Consider the following 18,971-nt stretch of genomic DNA (forward strand, 5'->3'; position numbering starts at 1 on the left):
GGTGAGGCAAGTGCTTTACAAACCAAGCCACCTGCCTAGCCTGAAGTCAAAAACTTTGAGGACTTCAACAGTTAAAAAAAAAACATTAACGTGCACTGAAGGAGGCTGTACCTGTTTAAGACTTAAAATGACCTTTGGGTCCTCAGCTATCAATAGGTAGTGAGTGGTAGAAAGTCTTAAAAGAGAATGCTCAGAAGGCAGAACCAAGGAACACACACAAAACCCAGCATTTACAAGAGTCCCCTTAAGTTCATAGAAGCACCCTGCTAAAGAGTAGTTCCCACATACAGTACAGGAGCCCAGTGGAACTTCAGAACCACTACAAACTGTCTTCCATTTGTGTCATTCTTTTCCCTTCCAAACAGAAGCAACTACAGCAATGGCCTCATCCCTTTACCCACAGGGTTTGAGTGGTGAAAGTTGAACAGATAATTATTTTCTCCTTTGGAGCACACGTATTTCATATCAAGAGGCCCAAACCTAATCTGGAGACACCATGGGTCATCCATAATCACGTGTGATGTAATTTTAAAGCACTATACACTGTGTAAAACATGTTCAAATATTTTGTTTGATCCTTGCCATAACTTTAAAAGTAAACATTTTTGCCTTGATTTTGTAGATGAGAAAGACAGAGCTTAAAAATCAACTGCTTTGCAAGTCTGCATAACAAAGCCTTGTTTTTATGTGCTTTCCAGTAACTAATCTGAAAAGGATTTTATACAAGCAAATTCTTAAATATTTTCAAAGAAAGACTAAGATAAAGACAAATTTAAGAAGTTAATTTAAGTTACCAGCCTAAAGAAACAGGCATGAGTAAAACAGAAACAAGGAATCTGATGGCCAGGAAGTAACACTGGGAGGGTACTTTCCAGGAAAATAAGACCAGGCCATGGATCTAGAGTGGAATTGTCTACACTGAAGTCAATCAGTAATTTTGATACTGTTATGAATTGTAATGTAAATACTTTTGAAGATAGAGGTTTGCTAAGGGGTTGGTTGCGCCCCACAGATTGAGAGCTGCTGACATACAGCTTCTGCAGTTTTCTCTCTAAGTTACAGAATCCAATAAAAATCTAAGACATACTAAAGGATAGGACCAAAGAATTGAAAGCAAATAGAAGAAAGTATCCAAAAGTGATCCAATATTTAAGTTATCAGCCAGAGATTCTAAAATAACTATGATTAATATCCAGGAAGATAAGAGGATAAGTTTTTAGAGTAACAAGGTAATTAATTTCACAGAAGCCCTGAATCTGCTTTTCAGAAATCAAGTGGATGTATGTGGGTTCTTGGGGATAATTTGTTTTCACCTGTAATACGTAAAATAGTTAATCATGTATGGGATAATGGAATAAGGAAAACATGATGTTTTTACACTCATATTCATTACAATCATTCACTTGAAAAATAGAATGTAACCACATTGTAATTTTTATATTGCTAGAAAGATTTTTCTGGGGTATATATGCTTTAAGGGAAAAAAAGGCACAGAAGAAGGGAAACATGGGGTAGAAGAATAGAACAATAGAGAATAGAGCAGAACAAAAATAATAAAATGAAGAACTAAGCTTTGTCACTCAGGGGGACTGCTGTGTGGTGGTGGCGCACGCCTTTGATCCCAGAACTCAGGAGGCAGAGGCAAGAGGATCTCTGTGAGTTCAAGGCCAGCCTGGTCTACAAGAGCCAGGACAGGCTCCAAAGCTACAGAGAAACACCGTTTCGAAGAAAAAAAAAGAAGCCGCCAAATGAAAATTACAGAACTAAAAACTGTAAAGTTGACCCTAGCAATTTTATACAGTAATGTAATAGGAAAAACAACATAGTAAAAATGATTATTGAGTCAGGCGGTGGTGGCACACACCTTTAATTCCAGCACTCAGGAAGCAGAGTCAGATGGATCTCTGTGAGTTTGAGGCTAACCTGGTCTACAAGAACTAGTTCCGGGACAGGCTCCAAAGGTACAGAGAAACCCTGACTCAAAAAGCAAAAAACAAGCAAAAAATTATTGAACTAGAAAACAGGTCGGTGGGAAATATTCAGAATTACAGAGAAAGAAAATAATGACCACACGGAAAGAGGTTGGCGATTTGTGGAAAATGAAACAAAGCGAAACACGGGAAGTACCGCACATAGGCTCAGAGATGAGGGAACTTCAATACCGACAGAGCTCTCAAGAGTGGTGAACTGTATCAAATTACACATTCCACAGGTACTGCAAACGACAGGCAAGGCATATTTAAAAACAACCACACCTTGAGAAAGAAATATAAAATCTTAAAAGTAGATAAAAACAAAGCAGCCCACCATCTGTCTGGTCATTGCTCTGGTAGAACTGATGACTTCTCAATAGGAGCTATGGAAGGCACACAATGATTAAATCATACTTTCAGACTATGGGAGAATATGGATTTAATTCACAGAAAAGGAGGTTAAAAATCAGTAAATGTTCCACAAATCCTTGGAATGGCAAGCATATGAACTTTTTCTGATTAAGAATTGCACTCCAGGCAACATGGACTGATTTGAACAAAGAGAGAAATAAAACTTGGAAGGGAAAACTGGTTATCTGAAGTGGTCTGCTATAATCATGTTAATAATAGAGTCCTAGAAGAGCACTGTCATGCAAAAATAAATGTGAGCCACAGAGACCATTCACATTGGTCTCAGAATAATTTTTAAATGTGAAAAAGTAGTCAAGATTAATTTTAATACTCTGATAATCCAATATATTAAAAATATTTTATCTCAATATAGCATAAAACTATTGAGACATTTTCATGTTTGCACTAAATATTTTTGAAATTTATTTAGTTTTTTGTGAGAACAATTTTTCATACAACATATTTTGATCATGATTTTTCCCTTTCCTAACTCCTCCCAGATCCTACCCACCTTCCTACCCAACCTTATGTTCGTTTTCTCTCTCCCTTTAAAACAACAGACAAAAACAAAATAAAAAAGCAATAAATACACTTTTAGAAAACTACCAAAACCCCCACAAAAATGAAAAGCAAAATAGATAAGCAAAAGACTGATAAGACAAAAAATGCCTAAACAAAGCAAAATAAGACAAAAATATGTAAAAATACCACTGAGTTCATTTTATGTTGATCCTGTGAATGGGGCCTGCCCCACCCAAGATGTGGTTAAAACACCAATCTCATTCCTTTGAAGAAAACTGATTTTTTTCTTTACCAGCTGCTATCAGCTGCAGATACCTTCTTGGTTAGAGGTAGGAGCCCATGTCAACTCGCCCTTTCCAGTGCTGGGACCCTGTCTGACATGGACCTGTATATGCCTTGTGCTTACTGTCACTGTCTCTGAGTTCATATGTGCATGGTGTCATCCATCACCTCTGGCTAGTAATCTTTATCCCTCCTCTTCCACATAGTTCCCTGAGCCTTGAGGAGAGGGCTTTGATAAAGACACATTTAGGATTGAGTTTCTCACTCCATACATTGCCCTTTGTAGGTCTCTATGTTTAGTTCCCATTTACTGCAAGAAGCTTCTCTGATAATGGCTCAGTGAGGCACAATTCTGTAGATGTGGCACTATGTCATCAGGAGTCATTTTATTGCTGAATTCCTTTAGTAGAATAATAGTGGTAGGTTGTCCCCTAGGCCTGTGACCTATCTAGACTCAGGTTCTTGGTCACTTTAGTAGAATCAGATAGAGGTTCCATTTCATGAAATGGAACGAGAAAGTAACGGTTGGTTACACCCTTGACATCTGTGCCATTATTGCATCAGTATATCTTGTGGGGAGCTCACTGCTATAGTTCACAGGGATTGTAACTGGGAGATACTGATGATTACCTCTCTCCTACAGTATGGCATGCAGCATTACTTCAGGAGGGGTGTGCTGTTGGTTGTCACTCTTTTTGCTCTTTACTCTTTGGGGGGCTGCCACTCGGCTCCCAAATAAATCACACACAAGGAAGCTTATTATTACTTATAAATGCCTGGGGCCTTAGCTTAGCTTGTTTCTAGCCAACTTGTCTCAACTCAAATTATCCCATCTACTTTTTTCCTCTGGGCTTTTACTTTTCCTTACTTCTGTAATCTTATTTTCATTCTTACTCTGTCTGGCCCCTTCTTTCCTCATTTCTTTATTTCCCTTCTTTTCTCTCTTCTTCTCCTTCTGTTCATACTCTCTGTCTGCTAGTCCTGCCTATTCTTTCTCTTGCCTTGCTATTGGCCATTCACCTCCTTATTAGCCCATCAGGTGTTTTAGACAGGCACAGTAACACAGCTGCACAGTGCTAAACAAATGCAATATAAAAAGATGCAACATATCTTTGCATCATTAAACAAATGTTCCACAGCATAAACAAATGATGTCTGGGATGGCAATACCTCTAGCTGTTCTTTTATTATTCAGGATTGGTTTTTAGCTATTGTGGTTTTGTTAAATTTCCATATGAATATGAAATATTTTTTTCAATTTCTGTCAAGAATTGTGTTGTAATTTTTATATGTTGAATCTTTAGATTGTTTTTAGTAGGATATTTATTTTCACTATATTAATTGTATTTAGCCATGAGCATGGGAGATATCCCATCTCCTGGTGTCTTTTTCAATTTCTTTCTTTAATGTCTTAAAGATTTTATTACACAAGACTTTTCACTTGCTAGGTTAGAGTTATCCCAAGTTTTTGTTTTGTTTTGTTTTGTTTTTGTTTTTATTTTTAGGCTTTTGTGAAAGGTAGTTTTGCTGGTTTCTTTCTCAGTCTATCATTTATATATTGGAAGGCTATTGATTTTTGTGTGTTTACTTTATGCCCTGATATTTTGCTGAAAGTGTTTATCAGATGTAGAAGTTTCCTGGTGAAGATTTTAGAGTCTTTTATGTATAAAAAATATATCACCTACAAAAAAAGTTTAGATTAGAAAATTTCTTCTTTTTAATCCCAGCACTCAGGAGGCAGAGGCAGGCAGATCTCTGTGAGTTCAAGGCCAGCCTAGTTCCAGGACAGGAACCAAAAAGAGAAACTTTGTCTCAAAAAAAGGAAGAAGAATTAGGAAAGGTACCTTCTATTTTGTAAAATAATTTAAGGGCTGTTGATAATAATTCTTTGAAGGTTTGGTAGAATTCTGCACTAAATCTATCTGGCCTTGGCTTTTTGTTTGTGAAACTTAATTGCTGTTTTCTATTTCCTTGGAGGTAATGGAGATGTTTAAATTGCTTATTTGATCTTTTTAAAACTGATTTTATTGAGCTCTACATTTTTCTCTGCTCCTCTCCCTGCCTCTCCCCTCCCCTTCAACCCTTGCTTATTTGATCTTAATTTAATCTTGACTCACGACAGTCACTGATTAAGTTTTCCAGTTTGGTGAATATAGATTTTTAAAGTATATTTTCATAATTCTCAGAATTTACTCATTGTCTGTAGTAATGTCCCCTTTCATCTCTAACTTATTAATTTGCATATTCTGTGTTTTAGTTAATTTTGGTAAAGGTCTGTCAATCTTGTTGATTTTCTCAAAGAACCAACTATTTGTTTCATTGATTCTTTATATTGCTTTTCTGTTTGTTTCTATTTCATTGATTTCAGCCCTGACTTTGATTATTTATTGATATCTATTCTTTTGGGGTGTTATTTCTTCTTGTTGTTCTATATCTTTCAGGTGTGTCTCTAAGTTACTAATATGAGATCTCTCCAATTTTTGATGTAGAAATTTAGTGCTATGAATTCATAGAACTACATTCATTGTGTCATATAGGTTAGGTATGTTGTATTTTCATTTTCATTTAATTCTAAAAAGTTTTAAATTTCCCTATTGATTTCTTGACTAATTTTTCATTCAGTAATAATTTCAGTTTCCGTAAGTTTGTATACTTTGTTTCTGTTGTTGTTGCTATCCAGCTCTTATCCGTGGTGATCAGATCGGGTGGTATTATCTCAATTTTCTTACATCTATTTAGATTTACTTTGTGTGCAAGGATGTGGTCAATTTTGGAGAAAGTTCCAAGAGCAGCTAAGAAAAAGGTATATTCTTTTGTGATTGGGCAGAAATATCTGAATATATTTGCTAGACCTATTTGACTTATGATGTTATTGAGCTCTAGCATTTGTTTAGTTTTTGCCTAAATGACATGTCTATTGGTGAGAGTGAGTCACTGAAGTCATCCACTATCACTGTGTGAGGGTCAATATGTGGTTTCAGCTGTAGTAGTATTTGTTTTATGAACTTGGGTGCCCTTGTGTTTGGTACATAAATGTTTAGAATTACAATATCCTATTGGTAGACTTTTCCTTTGATGAGTATGTAGTATTGATAAGTATGTAGCATCATTTCCAATATTTTCTGATTAGTTTTTGTTTGAAGCCGATTTTGTCAGATATTAAAATGGCTACAGTTGCTTGCTTCTTGGGCCTTTTTGCTTGGAATGGCTTTTTCCATCTTTTTATCCTGAGATAATGTCTATCCTTGATGAGGAGGCATATTTTCTGAATACAGCAGAAAGATCCTTTTTTCTAATCCAATGTGTTACTCTGTGTCATTTTATTGGGGAATTGAGGCCATTGATATTGAGAGTTCTCAGTGAACAGTTTTATTCATTCCTGATATTTTGTTTTCCCCCTTTCTTTTGGATTACGGTTCTAGGATTATATTTATTCCTTGTGTCCTCTTGAGTGTAGTTAACCTCTTCAAACTGAAGGTTTCCTTCTACTTCTTTCTGTAGAGCTGGATTGGTAGATTAAAAACTGTTAAAATTTGGTTTTATTGTGAAATACTTTTCTTTCTCCATCAATTGTGATTGACATTTTTTCAGGGAATAGTGGTATGGGCTGACATCTGTGGTTTCTTCTAGTTTGTAGAATGTCTGTACAAGCATTCTGGTTGTCAGAGTCTCCACTAAGAAGTAAGATGCTATCTAATGGGCCTGTCTTTATATGTTACCTTGGTCTTTTTTCCTTGAAGCTACATTTAGTGTTTTGATAATTATGTATTGTGGAGAATTTCTTTTCGATGCCTTTGAACTGGATTTCTTCTCCTTCCTCTATCCTTATTATTCATAGATTTTTGTTATTTCATAGTGTCCCAGATTTCCTGGATACCTTGTGCCTGGATTATTTTTTAAGTTTAACCTTTTTTGACAGAGCAATATCCATTTCTTTTACCTTGCTTTCAATATCTTGGATTCTTTCTTCTATGTCTTGTAATCTGTTGGTGAGGCTTACCTCTGAGCTTTGTGTTTGACATTCTACAATTTTCATTTCTAGTTTTATTTCAGTTTGGGTTTTCTTTAATGATTCTATTTCTCTGTTTTATTTCATTTAACTGTTTGTGTTTTCAAAGACTTCATTAAGGGATTTATTCACATTCTCTTTGAGGTCCTTGAATATATTTATAATTGCTATCTTGAAGTCCTTGTCTTGTTCTTCAGCAATATTGCATTTTTTGCGTGTACTGTGGTGGGGTTAAAGACTTTTGGAGGAGGCATATTGTCTTGGCTGTTCATTTTTGTGTTTTTGCATCTGGAATTATCATGTTTAAGGTGTTTCTTGATGCCTATATCTGGTCTTGTTGGGTGGATGTTCTATTCTTTGGTTATTGTTGCCATCTCTTGATCCAAGAAAAATATAGTGGCTACACTGTGTAATCCTTGGTAGAGAGTGTTTCTGTGACAGGCCAGTGGATGACAGAAAGGAATGGGGATGGGCTAGAAAAGAAGGCTGAGAGAGCTGGTAGGCAAGAGCTAAGATGGGTCCTTGGATTTACTTCTAATTATGTACATGTGTGACTGTGTATATTTGGACATGTTCCTGTGAGTGCAGTAATTTTGTATATGTGTGTTTGTGTCTATATATGGGTATGTTCTTGGTGTGTGTTGGGGGGTATATTCCCAGTGTAGGTGCCCTCACAGGCCAGAGGATGGCCTTTAGATCCCCTGGAACTGGAGTTATAGACAGTTAAGAGCTGACTGAAGTAAATGCTAGTTACAGAACCAAGGTTCTGCAGGACCAGTATGCACTCTTAACTACTGAACCATCTATCCCTCAAGTTCTGCACTAAACTTTTGAATGTTGAAGTCTTTAAAAACTAAACTTTAATTTAAACTAAATTTGTCTTAATTACTGTTCTATCTCTGTGAAGAGATGCCATAACCAAGGCAACTTATAGAAGAAAGCATTTAATTGTGGGTTTGCTTACAGTTTCAGAGGATGAGTCCATGACTATCATGGTGGGGAGCATGGCAGTGGACAAGCAGACATGGTGGCAAAAGCAGTAGCTAAGAGCTTATTATCTGATCCACAAACTGGACAGAAAGACAGAGAGACGGGGCCTGGTGTGGGCTTCTGAAATCTTAAAGCCCGCCCCTGTGACAAACCTTCAACAAACCATACTCCTAATCCTTCCCAAAACAATTCTACCAACTGAAACCAAGTGTTCAAACTTGTCAGCTTATAGAAGGCAATTTCATTCAAACCATCACATTCCACTCTCTGGACCCCATAAGCTTACAGCCATATCATAATACAAAATCCATTCAGTCCACTTCCAGAGCCCCCAAAGTCTTTAACAGTCTTAAGACTATTTAAAAGTTCAAAGTCCTTTCTGAGACTCAAGGCACTCTCTTATAAAATCAAATTATCCCCTTATAAAATCAAAAAGCAAATTATATACTTACAACATATGATGGCACAAAATATATATTATCATTCCAAAAGAAAAGAAAGGGGGCATAGGGAGGAAATACTGAACCAAAGAAGACTGAAAACTCGAAGGACAAATTCCAACTGAAAACTCGAAGGACAAATTGCAAATCTTGTAGCTCTATGTTGAATGTCAAAGGGATTAAATGGCTCTTTGGATCTCCTACTCCTTCCAGCTTTGTTGAAAATACATTTCTCTCATGGGCTTATTCTACTCCTAGTTTGTAATTCTCCTCAACAGACACCCATGGCTCTGGCATCTTCAATATCTTGGAGTCTCCAACCCAAGCCTAGCTTCACTTTCACAGTTTCATGGGATGGCCTCTTGGGCCTCTACCCAGAGACTCCTCTGCCACAACACTTTGCCTCGGTGGCTTTCCTTAGCCTTGGAGGAATATTTTACACCCCCTCTCCTCCTATATCCTTCTTGACTCTAAAACCAGAACCGAACCATGAGACTGATGCTGCCAAGTTATCTGCTTGTTTGGGATAAAACTTGGCCCCTTCCTTGAATTACACTGGCATAAGAGTTGATCTGTTGATGCTTCCCTTTGTTATATAAACTTCCTTTTGCTTAGGAGAAGATTCCTTAGGCATTTCCTTTTCTTAAATTGGAAGCTTAGCTAGGTGAGGTCTTACCCTGAGGGTACCACTCCCTTTATTCCATGTCTTTTCATCTCTTCCAGCACAAACCAGGGTTCTAACATTAAATTTCCTAGTGTTCTTTTTCTCTTCAAATGGCACAGTTTGTATTTCTTTTCACCCCATTTGCTCTTTTTCATTGTAGATCTGCATAAGAGTAATCACTAATAACCAGATGACACAGTGAATATTAGAATGTCTTGAAATGTCCTCTGCCAGTGATATTAGTCCAAATCTCTTCAGTTTAGCCTCCAACATTTTTTTTGACAAGGGCAGGAAAAAAAGTGATGTTTTTACCAAAAGTCACAAGAATGGTCTCTAGCCTAGCTGCTAATATTGTTCTCTCCTGAAGCGTCTTAAGCTGGAAGTTTTACATTGCTCTCCCCACTACTGTCTTCCAAGTTCTTATTAAGAAAGCTGTAAATCCCTATTTATAGCATTCAACCATTTTCCTAAGTCCCAAAGTCCATATTCTTTCAACAACTCACATGATCAGGTCTGTCACAGCAATACATCACTCCCTGGTACCAACTTCTGTCTTAGTTACTGTTCTATTGCTATGAAGAGAACTCATGTCCAAGGCTACACTTACAAAAGAAAACATTTAATTGGTGGCTTGCTTACAATTTGAGGGTGAGTTCATGACCACTGTGGTGGGGAACATGGCAGTGAGCAGGCATGGTGCTAGAAGCAGTAGCAGAAAGCTTATATTTGATCCACAAGCAGGAGGTCAGGGCAGGGGTGGGGGAGAGCAGTGAAGGGAGAGAGAGAAGGAGGAAGAGATGGAGGGAGGTGTGTATCTTGTCCTGATGTGGGCTTTTAAACCTCAAATCCCATCCCTAGAAACATACTCCTCCAACAAGGCCACAACTCCTAATTCTTCCCAAAACAGGCCTGCCAACTTGGAACCAAGCATTCAAACATATAACCTAAGGGGACCATTCTTCAAATCAGCAAAGATAGTATTTAGAGCCATCACTTACAGAGCTATAAAATGTCTTATGAAATCTATGCCATAAGGTATTAGGATATGCTACATGTGATTTCCCACTGAAACTCAAATTCTTTTGTTTGTATATATGTGTGTACATGTTCAAGTATGTACACACAGGTACATGTACATTTGTGGGTATATGCATGTGAAGGTCAGAGGGACAACCTTGCCTGTCATTCCCCAGTGTCTCACTAAACTGGAACTCACCAATTAGGCTAGGCTGGCTAGCCAGCAAGTCCCAGGGATGACTTGTTTTCATCTCCCAGGGCTAAGGCCATGTGTGCCCCTTCAACCAGCTTTTATAATGTGTGATTTCTTGGTACCAAGCTCTCATTCTCATGCTTGTAAGGATCTTTAACTAAACCACTTGAGCTATCTCCCTCACCCTCAAATTCTTTTTCGCACACCTCTTTTTCTTTTTTTATGGACTGCTCTTATAACAGTGGTTCTAGCTTTTGATATAATAATCACCCAAAAAGGAATTAAAAGGCAAAGCCCAAGGATTCTAAATTTGGATGATGCCCATGAAGATCATCTTAACAGGTGCAATAGATGATTCTGATCAATGTGTTGTAAAGAACATACTAAATAAAAGCACCACCCTAGAGCATACTGCCTCCCTGTTCTGGAGACAAGCCCCTTAAATGGTACTTGAAGGTAGCTCTAGACTTCAATTCTGGTCTGTCTTATTGCCCATGGTAGATTATATTGTCTTTGCTTCCTATATAAATATGCTGTTTGTTTTCTTCTCACTGAAACCTTATAGGACAGACAAGGAACTGTTTTTATATTATATGAACCTCTGAAGAGATACAAGTTGGGCATGTTGTAAGTACAAAGTATGTCTATGATATGTAATAAGCTAAAAAATGTCCATAACATCTACAAGATTGGTACTTCTCTTGAGTTTTAGTCAGCATGCTGATTTATCATGTTTTATTTCGATCTTCCAGCACAAAGTGTCAGGCTCCTAAATATAGTTATTCCAATTATCAGGTAGGAGTCTATGCTTAACATAAACTCATACACATACAAGGCTCAAATATTATTGATAGGGGCCAGCTTAAATGGCCCAATTGTAAAGAGCTAGATGTCACTCTGGGATGATTAGAAAAGTTCTCTGGTGACCTGGGCAGATGTTCTTCCAAAGTAGGGCTTTGGTGCGAGTTTGGTTCAGATGCAGTCTTCTCAGGGAATGTGTATGCTGAGCAGAGTGCTGATAATAGTCATTCACCCCTATTGTTGCTTTTACATCCATGGATGTGCTGTTTCTTCCCCTTTGGAGCTAGAATGTGGCTACAGTTTAACCTACTGCTGTGATACCAGAAATGAGACCTCTATCTGTAACATCTACACAAACATGTGTTCATTTAATCTGTCCAGGTATTTACATGAAAAGAATAACAGGGAGTAAGAAAGGAGCTCCCTTCTACTTCCCAGTGATATCCTATCCCTCAGCTCCCTTCTTGCTCTGAGCTCCTAGTCTAGATGTCTACACTCTTCAGATGTGCCATTGTGATGCTAGGGCAGTAGCAAGACCAAAGCAAAAGGCAACAAAAGCAACTGGGACTAGGCGAACAAAGCAGCCAACTGGATTTAGTGTTGGCAATCTAATAAAAAATTAAGTATTTTCCAGGAGTCTAATTAGAGGGGAAAGATGCAAGCTCCAAGTACATTTTTAAGCTCAGGAACTCAAGTGAGAGCATGTGTTCATTACAAGAACTAGAAATCAAAATACAGATATGTGGACTCTTACTGCCCACCAGTTGGCATAAAAGATGAACTACTAAGGACAAGCTGCCCTAGGGCTGCAACTAGATAAACCGTCATGCACATGGAATGAGGTGGAGGAGTCAGGCAGGGGAGCCAAATCCAGATCTAGGACTCGGGTGAATAGAGCAGGTTATCTGCAGCAACAAACTCAAACCACTAGCAAACTTTCAACTGCAAAGAGTAGACAGACAGCCTGAAAGTCATGAAGAGGGAACCTGACCATAGGATCTTTAAAAAATTACACTTCGGGAAATGCATATCAGTAGGGAGCTCGCATGAAGAAAGCTTGTCAGCAAGTAGCGGGGCCCAGTGACAGGAGCAGGATCTGTGTCCCAAAACTGACAGAGTGTCATAGGGAAGTATTAATAGGGTCTAGGCAAAGCTCTGGCATATGGGACACAGGAAGATTTATGCAGGTGGATCCCTAGGCTACAAGTACCAGGCAAGAGGAAAACCACTACAGAATTTAAGAGCTATATGGGACTTTCATGAACAAGCTCCCAGTCATCAAGCTGACCTATCAGCAAGGTAGATTTAATACTGAGGCCCACAGAAAAAAAATAATCATACTGGAAGCCAAGTAGAACTACCCACCTGTCCCTACACCTTCACCCGCATCCCAGCTTCAGCAGCAGAAATGGTCCTATCAGCGTACTTCCTAGGAAGTCATTGCTACTCACACATTCTACAGAAAGGGCACCACTGAAATGGACTTAGGTTCTACTGCCTTTCCCACCATGCTGTATGCCCTCATTTCCTCATCCCTTACTGCAATCATGAACTAGAGAAGGCTAGGGCCTCCCAAGGGCTAGAATTAAAGGCATGCAGCACCACTAGCAGCTTACTTATTTTCTTAGAGATACTAATAGTTGTCCATCGAAGGGGTAGACTTGTCCTTGGATTTGGGGACTGTAACTAAAAAAGCTCAGACTCACTGATTTAGTCCAAGTCATTCATTGTAAAAAAGGAAATGAAGACTCAGAGTTAAGTAGCTTCCACAAAGTTAGCCAGTGGCAAGACAAAAAAAAAAAAAAAAAAGCACCAAACAAAAAACAAATGAACAAAAACTGAACTCCATTTTTAGGAACCAGGAAGCTTTGTAGAAGTCATCAGTTTTGTCTTCATTCTTGCAGCTGACTTAAGGGGCATCTCCCTTCTTTTTAATGTTATCTCCCTTAAGAAGTGATGTTTATTCAAAATTAATCCACTCATGCTAGACATCTTGCCTTTAATCCAGTACATGGCAGGCAGATCTTTGTGAGTTCTAGTTCATCCAGAACTACATAATGTGACCTTATCTAAAATAATAATAACACTAACCCAATACCTAACATTTTTTGCTTTTCCCTTTGATAAGGTTTTAACAAAAATAGAAAGTTTTCTGGATTTTTTTCATGTTAATAATCTACTCATTTGACATGTTCTCTGGATACAGTATAATTGGTAGAGAGTAACAGTAGCTGTTCATGAATGGAGATGTGTCTTTGAGCACGAGTTACTCTAAAGTAGCAGAAAATACTTGTTCACATAAAATTGAAAATGAAAGTCAGACAAGCCTCTGGAAACCAGAGATGCAAATGTCTCCACAGATAAGAAAATTGTTGGACACGAATGACACGCAGCAAGGATGCTTTTCAGAATCAGCACTGCTGTCCTAGTTTAGGAGTGCCTTTTTCTAGAAACGACTGAGCCTACTGTTATATTCTGCTAAGTTGATTAATAAAAAATATTTATTACACAAATCCTTTCTGTTGACAAGTTAAAATGGAGTCTCATCTTTCATATCTCCCTGAAGATTGCCACCTTGTGAGATTGAAAATACTCATTAAATTCCATCAGCAGCGTACAGATGAGAGGGCGATTGTTTGTAAGCATGTGAGGAGAATGGCTGGTAAACTCATTTGTTTGGATATCATTAACAGAACAATCGGTGTGGATCTCCAGGGGGTCCTCATGACCTTTGCTCGCAATCTCTTCATCATCCATCAAGAAATATCAGCACCTAATATGCAAGGCGAGACCAATTTTAAGGTGAGGTGTTAATTAACTAACGATCCTGGTTAATTTCTATACAAGGGCTGAAAATACCTCATGCTGTATTGTAAACAAGTGCTAAACCATCTTTTTTTTTTCTTCTTGTAAGCAGTACACATTTTACAATGAGCAGGGTCAATTTTGTAAGGTTCCCATTGAACCCGTTAGTTAAATTTAATAGTTTGAAACTTTTTCTTTGAAATATAGTAGACTTGCTTTAACTCCCTGCCATTTTGAGAACCAGGCTCATAAGACAACACAGCTCTCTGATGTTGGAGGTGAAGCTGAGACGTCACAATGGAACCAAAATCAAGACTGTAACTAATTTATGATGTACCTATCTGTACTTCACATAATACATGTCTAGCTGAAGTGGATCCTGGGGAGCCTAGTTTATAGAGCCAGGTAAGTACTCAGACCCAAGAAGAACAGTGTTTGTTAAAGAGAAGCAGAAGAAAAATTCAAGTACCTGCATGGGCCATCCACCCACTCCATTTCTCCAAAGTGAGGTGGACCTTCACCACTAACGTTTTTAAACCTCCATATGGCCTCTAAAGATCCAAAGTCTCTTCAGACAACTCCTGAAAAGAGCGGATGGTGTGGTCCTGATAAGCAAGTTTCTAATCTGACTCCCAGACTAGGCTTTAGCAGTACTTGAGTACAGCTAAGATCACATAATTCTAAGGAATCAAATGGAAATGTCATTTTTCTATTAAAGAGAAAACTCAAGCTTCATATAAAACATTAATCTCTTTTTTAAAACTCAAGTCAGTAATTTTTGAAAATTAATTTGTGTTTCATTACTAGAGTCCATGCTAGATTCTTGGTTCTTCCTAAGAACAGATTCCTGGGCTCTACCCAAATTAACAAAATCAGAATCTTTGGTTTGGAGTAGTGAGGCCCAAGAATGTGTCTCTCCACAAAGGCTCGCCGCTGCATTACTATTTGCAGTTACCAAGGGATCTGCAATGGTTTTGATACAGTTTGAGTGTGGTTCCTGTGCTGGAAGCTTGGTCTCCAGTTTCCCAGTGATATGATATGAGAGATGGTGGAACTTTAAGAGATGAAGCTAGTGGGGAATTCATTGACTAAATCTCATTTGGAAGAGACTAAAATAATTCTCATAGAATACTATTTAGTTCTTGCAAGAAAACAAGATTGGCCTCTTCTCAATTTCTGGGCTTCCTGACTCACCACGAAATTTCTTCCTGTTGAGTATAGTGCCATCTGCTATGAGGTGATGTAGCTAAGGGGTCAGAGGCTGTATTGATAGTAATACCCAATCTTGGACTGCCAGCCTCCAAAGCTGTGAGCTAAGGAAACTACATATATAAGTATGTATAATAGGAGGAAATGGGAATAACAAAAATAAACCCATACTGTATAACCAACTGATTTCTAAAAAGGCAAAAATAAACCCATACTGTATAACCAATTGATTTCTAAAATAATTCAGTGGAAGAATAAATAAAAATAATCTTTTTAATATAAAGTGTTGAAACAACCTACAAGTAATAAGGTTGGACTTCTCCAAGGTACCCTTTCCAAAAGTACATAAGATGGATCAACAGCCAAAATATAAGAGTTAAAACTATCAAATGCATAGGAGGAAACACAAATATAAGACTTCATGACTTTGGATTAACCATAATTTATTAGCTGTGATGCCTAAAGCAAAAGTGATCAAAGTAAAAACAAATTATTTGGATTTTATCAAATAAAACATAGAATATGTTAAAACATTTGCAAAGTATATATTTGAGAAGCCTATAGTACCCAGGGTTTATAAAAATACCTTTATAACACAATAATAGAAATGCAAATAATCCAGTTAAAATGCAAGCAAAGAATTTGAATAGATATGTCTTCAAAATAGATATACAAACGGCCAATGTCTGAATAAATGTTAAACATCGTAAGTCACTAATGAAATGCAAACCAAGACCATACCTAGTTAAAATGGCTACAATCAAAAAGAAAGGAGATAACACACATTTGCAAAGATTTGGGGAAAATGGGAACTGGAACCTTCACATATTATTGTAAAAGAGTTTGCTAACTCCTTAATAAATTAAATATAAAATTAACATATGACCCAATAATTCTAGTCTTAGATACAAACATCAAATTATCAAAAATATATATTTGTACATTAAGGTTCACTGAAGCATGATTCATAATAACTAAAAAGAATAAATAACCCAAATGTATGTCAATGAGAAAATAGTAAATTCTATTATAATTTATAAATAATATTCATATAATCGAATACTGTGGAATATTGTTCAGCCATAAAAGGAGTGATATGTTGACAGTACATATACCACAACATGGATGAATGTTGAAGATGTTGTGCTAAGTGAAAGAAACCAATCACAGAAAGGTAAGTCCTGTATGAAGTGAGCATAAACAGGAGGTGGGTCAGTGGTTGTCAGAGCTGGGGAAAGGGAAGAAAGAGAGACAAGTGCTAATGGGTACAAGGTTCCAATATGGGATAATAAAGACGCTATGAAATCACACATATTTGCCTACTGAATTGCGGCGAACTTCCTGACCAGCAGGAAAGAACAGCCACCAGACGAGGATTCTTCTCAAATCACGCTTTATTGGAGCCTCTTGGTTGTAGGGAAAGCAGAAAGCAAGGGGCCCGGAGCCCTGAACTATAGCTGCTTATATAGGGAGTCTGCCTAGCAACTTTTGATACTTTGATACTTTAACTGCTTTTCTGGAGACCCACCGGCAGGAAAGAAAGCAGGGGAACATCCCTGTCAGTTACAGACGAGTATGTTCCCCTGCCGGTCAGGGGAAGTGTGGGCAGCTAGATCACAACAACTCACCCTGTTTTCCGGTGGAAGAACTGCAACCCTAATATGGAGTTATCTATCAAGCGAGGCTGGGGCCAAATGCCATCTTGTAATGGCAGCTATTCAAATCGGCTCCCAGCACTGAATTCTATACTATAAAGAAATGTCTCATAAAATATGTAAACAATTCCTTAATACACACAAAGGAAAACAGGGAGGTGTCAGTTTTGTTCCCAGAAAACAATGAAAATAATCTTTCAACCTACTAGCCTGTTCTTTAAAGTGTCTTAGACTGTTATTTTTCTAATTTTTTCTGACCTATCATGGATTAATGTTTTTATCTGGTATTCCAAGTTTACTAGAAGAATGAAATAAAAAGAAAACTGAAGATGTGCAAAATAAAACCTAATTTTTCACTGTTAGATTTAATGGATATAAAAATTCTAGAATATAAAATTTTGAGTTCTATCTCTTCTTTGTTTCTTTTGTTTTGTTTTTCAAGACAGGGTTTTTCAGTGTTACCCTGGATGTCCTGGAACTCACTCTGCAGACCAAGATGGCCTCTAGCTCATAGAGATCCACCTGCCTCTGCTTCCCAAGTGCTAGGATTAAAGGCGTGTGCCACCACCACCTGGCTTCTAGCTCATTTTTTTAAATTCACACAATCAAGTCTAATAACCAGTAATGTGTGGATGGATGCCAGTGAGTGGAATACATTTTGAGTAGAATTGATCTAAACCACACTGAAGGGATAAAAACTTGAGGAGTGGATATTATAAGAAATCTTTAAAGTAATAATTTTTTTTTGCTGTTATTCACAGACTACCATTGATGATATTGAAACCATTTTAGGAGTAACAGAAGAAAATAAAATGAGATTTGAAGGAGAAAAACAGTCCAAAGACAAGGAAGACAGCCTGTATGAGCCTGTTGAGATACACTCATCACCATGACTGAATGCCTGTCTAGAGGAAGAAAGAAGGAACAGTATTTCCTTTGATATTGGTATAAAGGTGGAGAAGTTAGTTTCTTTTATTTGCCAAGAGGGAAGTCAGAAAAGATTGTAATGTAATAGTCTTTAAAATCTTATTATGTGATGTCATTTATTCATTAAACAAACCTACTGGTGTTTCCACTTGTGAGTGCTAAGTAAACCCTTCCTCCTCCCAAAGTAATCAAACAGCGGCCTCAGAAAAGAAAAGGAGAAGGAAGCCTTTAGCTCACTCCTACACCTACTTCTCCATGATGTCAGTACTGTGACACTCTCATTCTTCCAGGAGTCACTTAGTTTCTGTATTTAAAACAATGAATAAATCCTAGCTCTCACTACTTATCAAGACATAAATGTTTTCTACCCTGCTCCCTCAAAAAATTAAATCAGTTTTCAAATGATTCTTTATCATGCACTGTTTACATTGTACCAAGTACTTACTTGTTCTTGATTTCAGAGTAAGAAAAGCCGACATTAACTTAACCACGGCATCGGAATGTGTCTAGGTGGCAGTATCTGCTCTTGGTTTAAAATGGTGTAACTAGAGCCCCTAGCTTGAATGAAAATCCCTCTTGCAAGCTTTCTGCATGACACAACATTAGGATTTTTTTTTTTTTTTTTTTTTTTGTTTTTTCGAGACAGGGTTTCTCTGTGGCTTTGGAGCCTGTCCTGGAACTAGCTCTGTAGACCAGGCTGGCCTCGAACTCACCGAGATCCGCCTGCCTCTGCCTCCCGAGTGCTGGGATTAAAGGCGTGCGCCACCACCGCCCGGCTTTAACATTAGGATTTTTACAAGCTGAATTCAAGTGTACCTTTTAAGGGGAAATGGCTGAAGTTCAGCAGTGCTGCCATGAACACTCAGCATTTGCTTCATAATTGTCTAAAAACATTTCTATATCTTCCAGCTTTCCTGAAGGGTAAAATAGGCAAGGTGCAGTACCAAAGTCACATACAGTTTTAAAGAACAGTCTTGACATCTATAAAAACATATAGACTTGGGAAAGGAGAGGTATGTTTCACCCGTGGAATTACAATCATTTTAAACATGTGCTTCAGCCACAGGCTAAGA

The 18,971-nt window shown here is 37.7% G+C and overlaps 1 protein-coding gene across 1 annotated transcript in view; it reads left to right on the forward strand.

Moving 5' to 3' along the window:
• The window catches only part of Iqch (IQ motif containing H), a 136,227-nt gene extending 118,325 nt beyond the window's left edge, over positions 1–17,902 (forward strand). The window contains exons 14-16 of the mRNA XM_013346489.1: positions 11,067–11,128; positions 13,996–14,104; positions 17,733–17,902. Of these exons, the coding sequence (XP_013201943.1) occupies positions 11,067–11,128; positions 13,996–14,104; positions 17,733–17,864 (303 nt within the window). The 3' untranslated portion in view covers positions 17,865–17,902. The remainder of the gene's footprint in view (positions 1–11,066; positions 11,129–13,995; positions 14,105–17,732) is intronic.
• Positions 17,903–18,971: the final 1,069 nt, after the last annotated feature.

This window comes from Microtus ochrogaster, chromosome 5, assembly GCF_000317375.1.
Source record: "Microtus ochrogaster isolate Prairie Vole_2 chromosome 5, MicOch1.0, whole genome shotgun sequence".
Taxonomy (NCBI): domain Eukaryota; kingdom Metazoa; phylum Chordata; class Mammalia; order Rodentia; family Cricetidae; genus Microtus; species Microtus ochrogaster.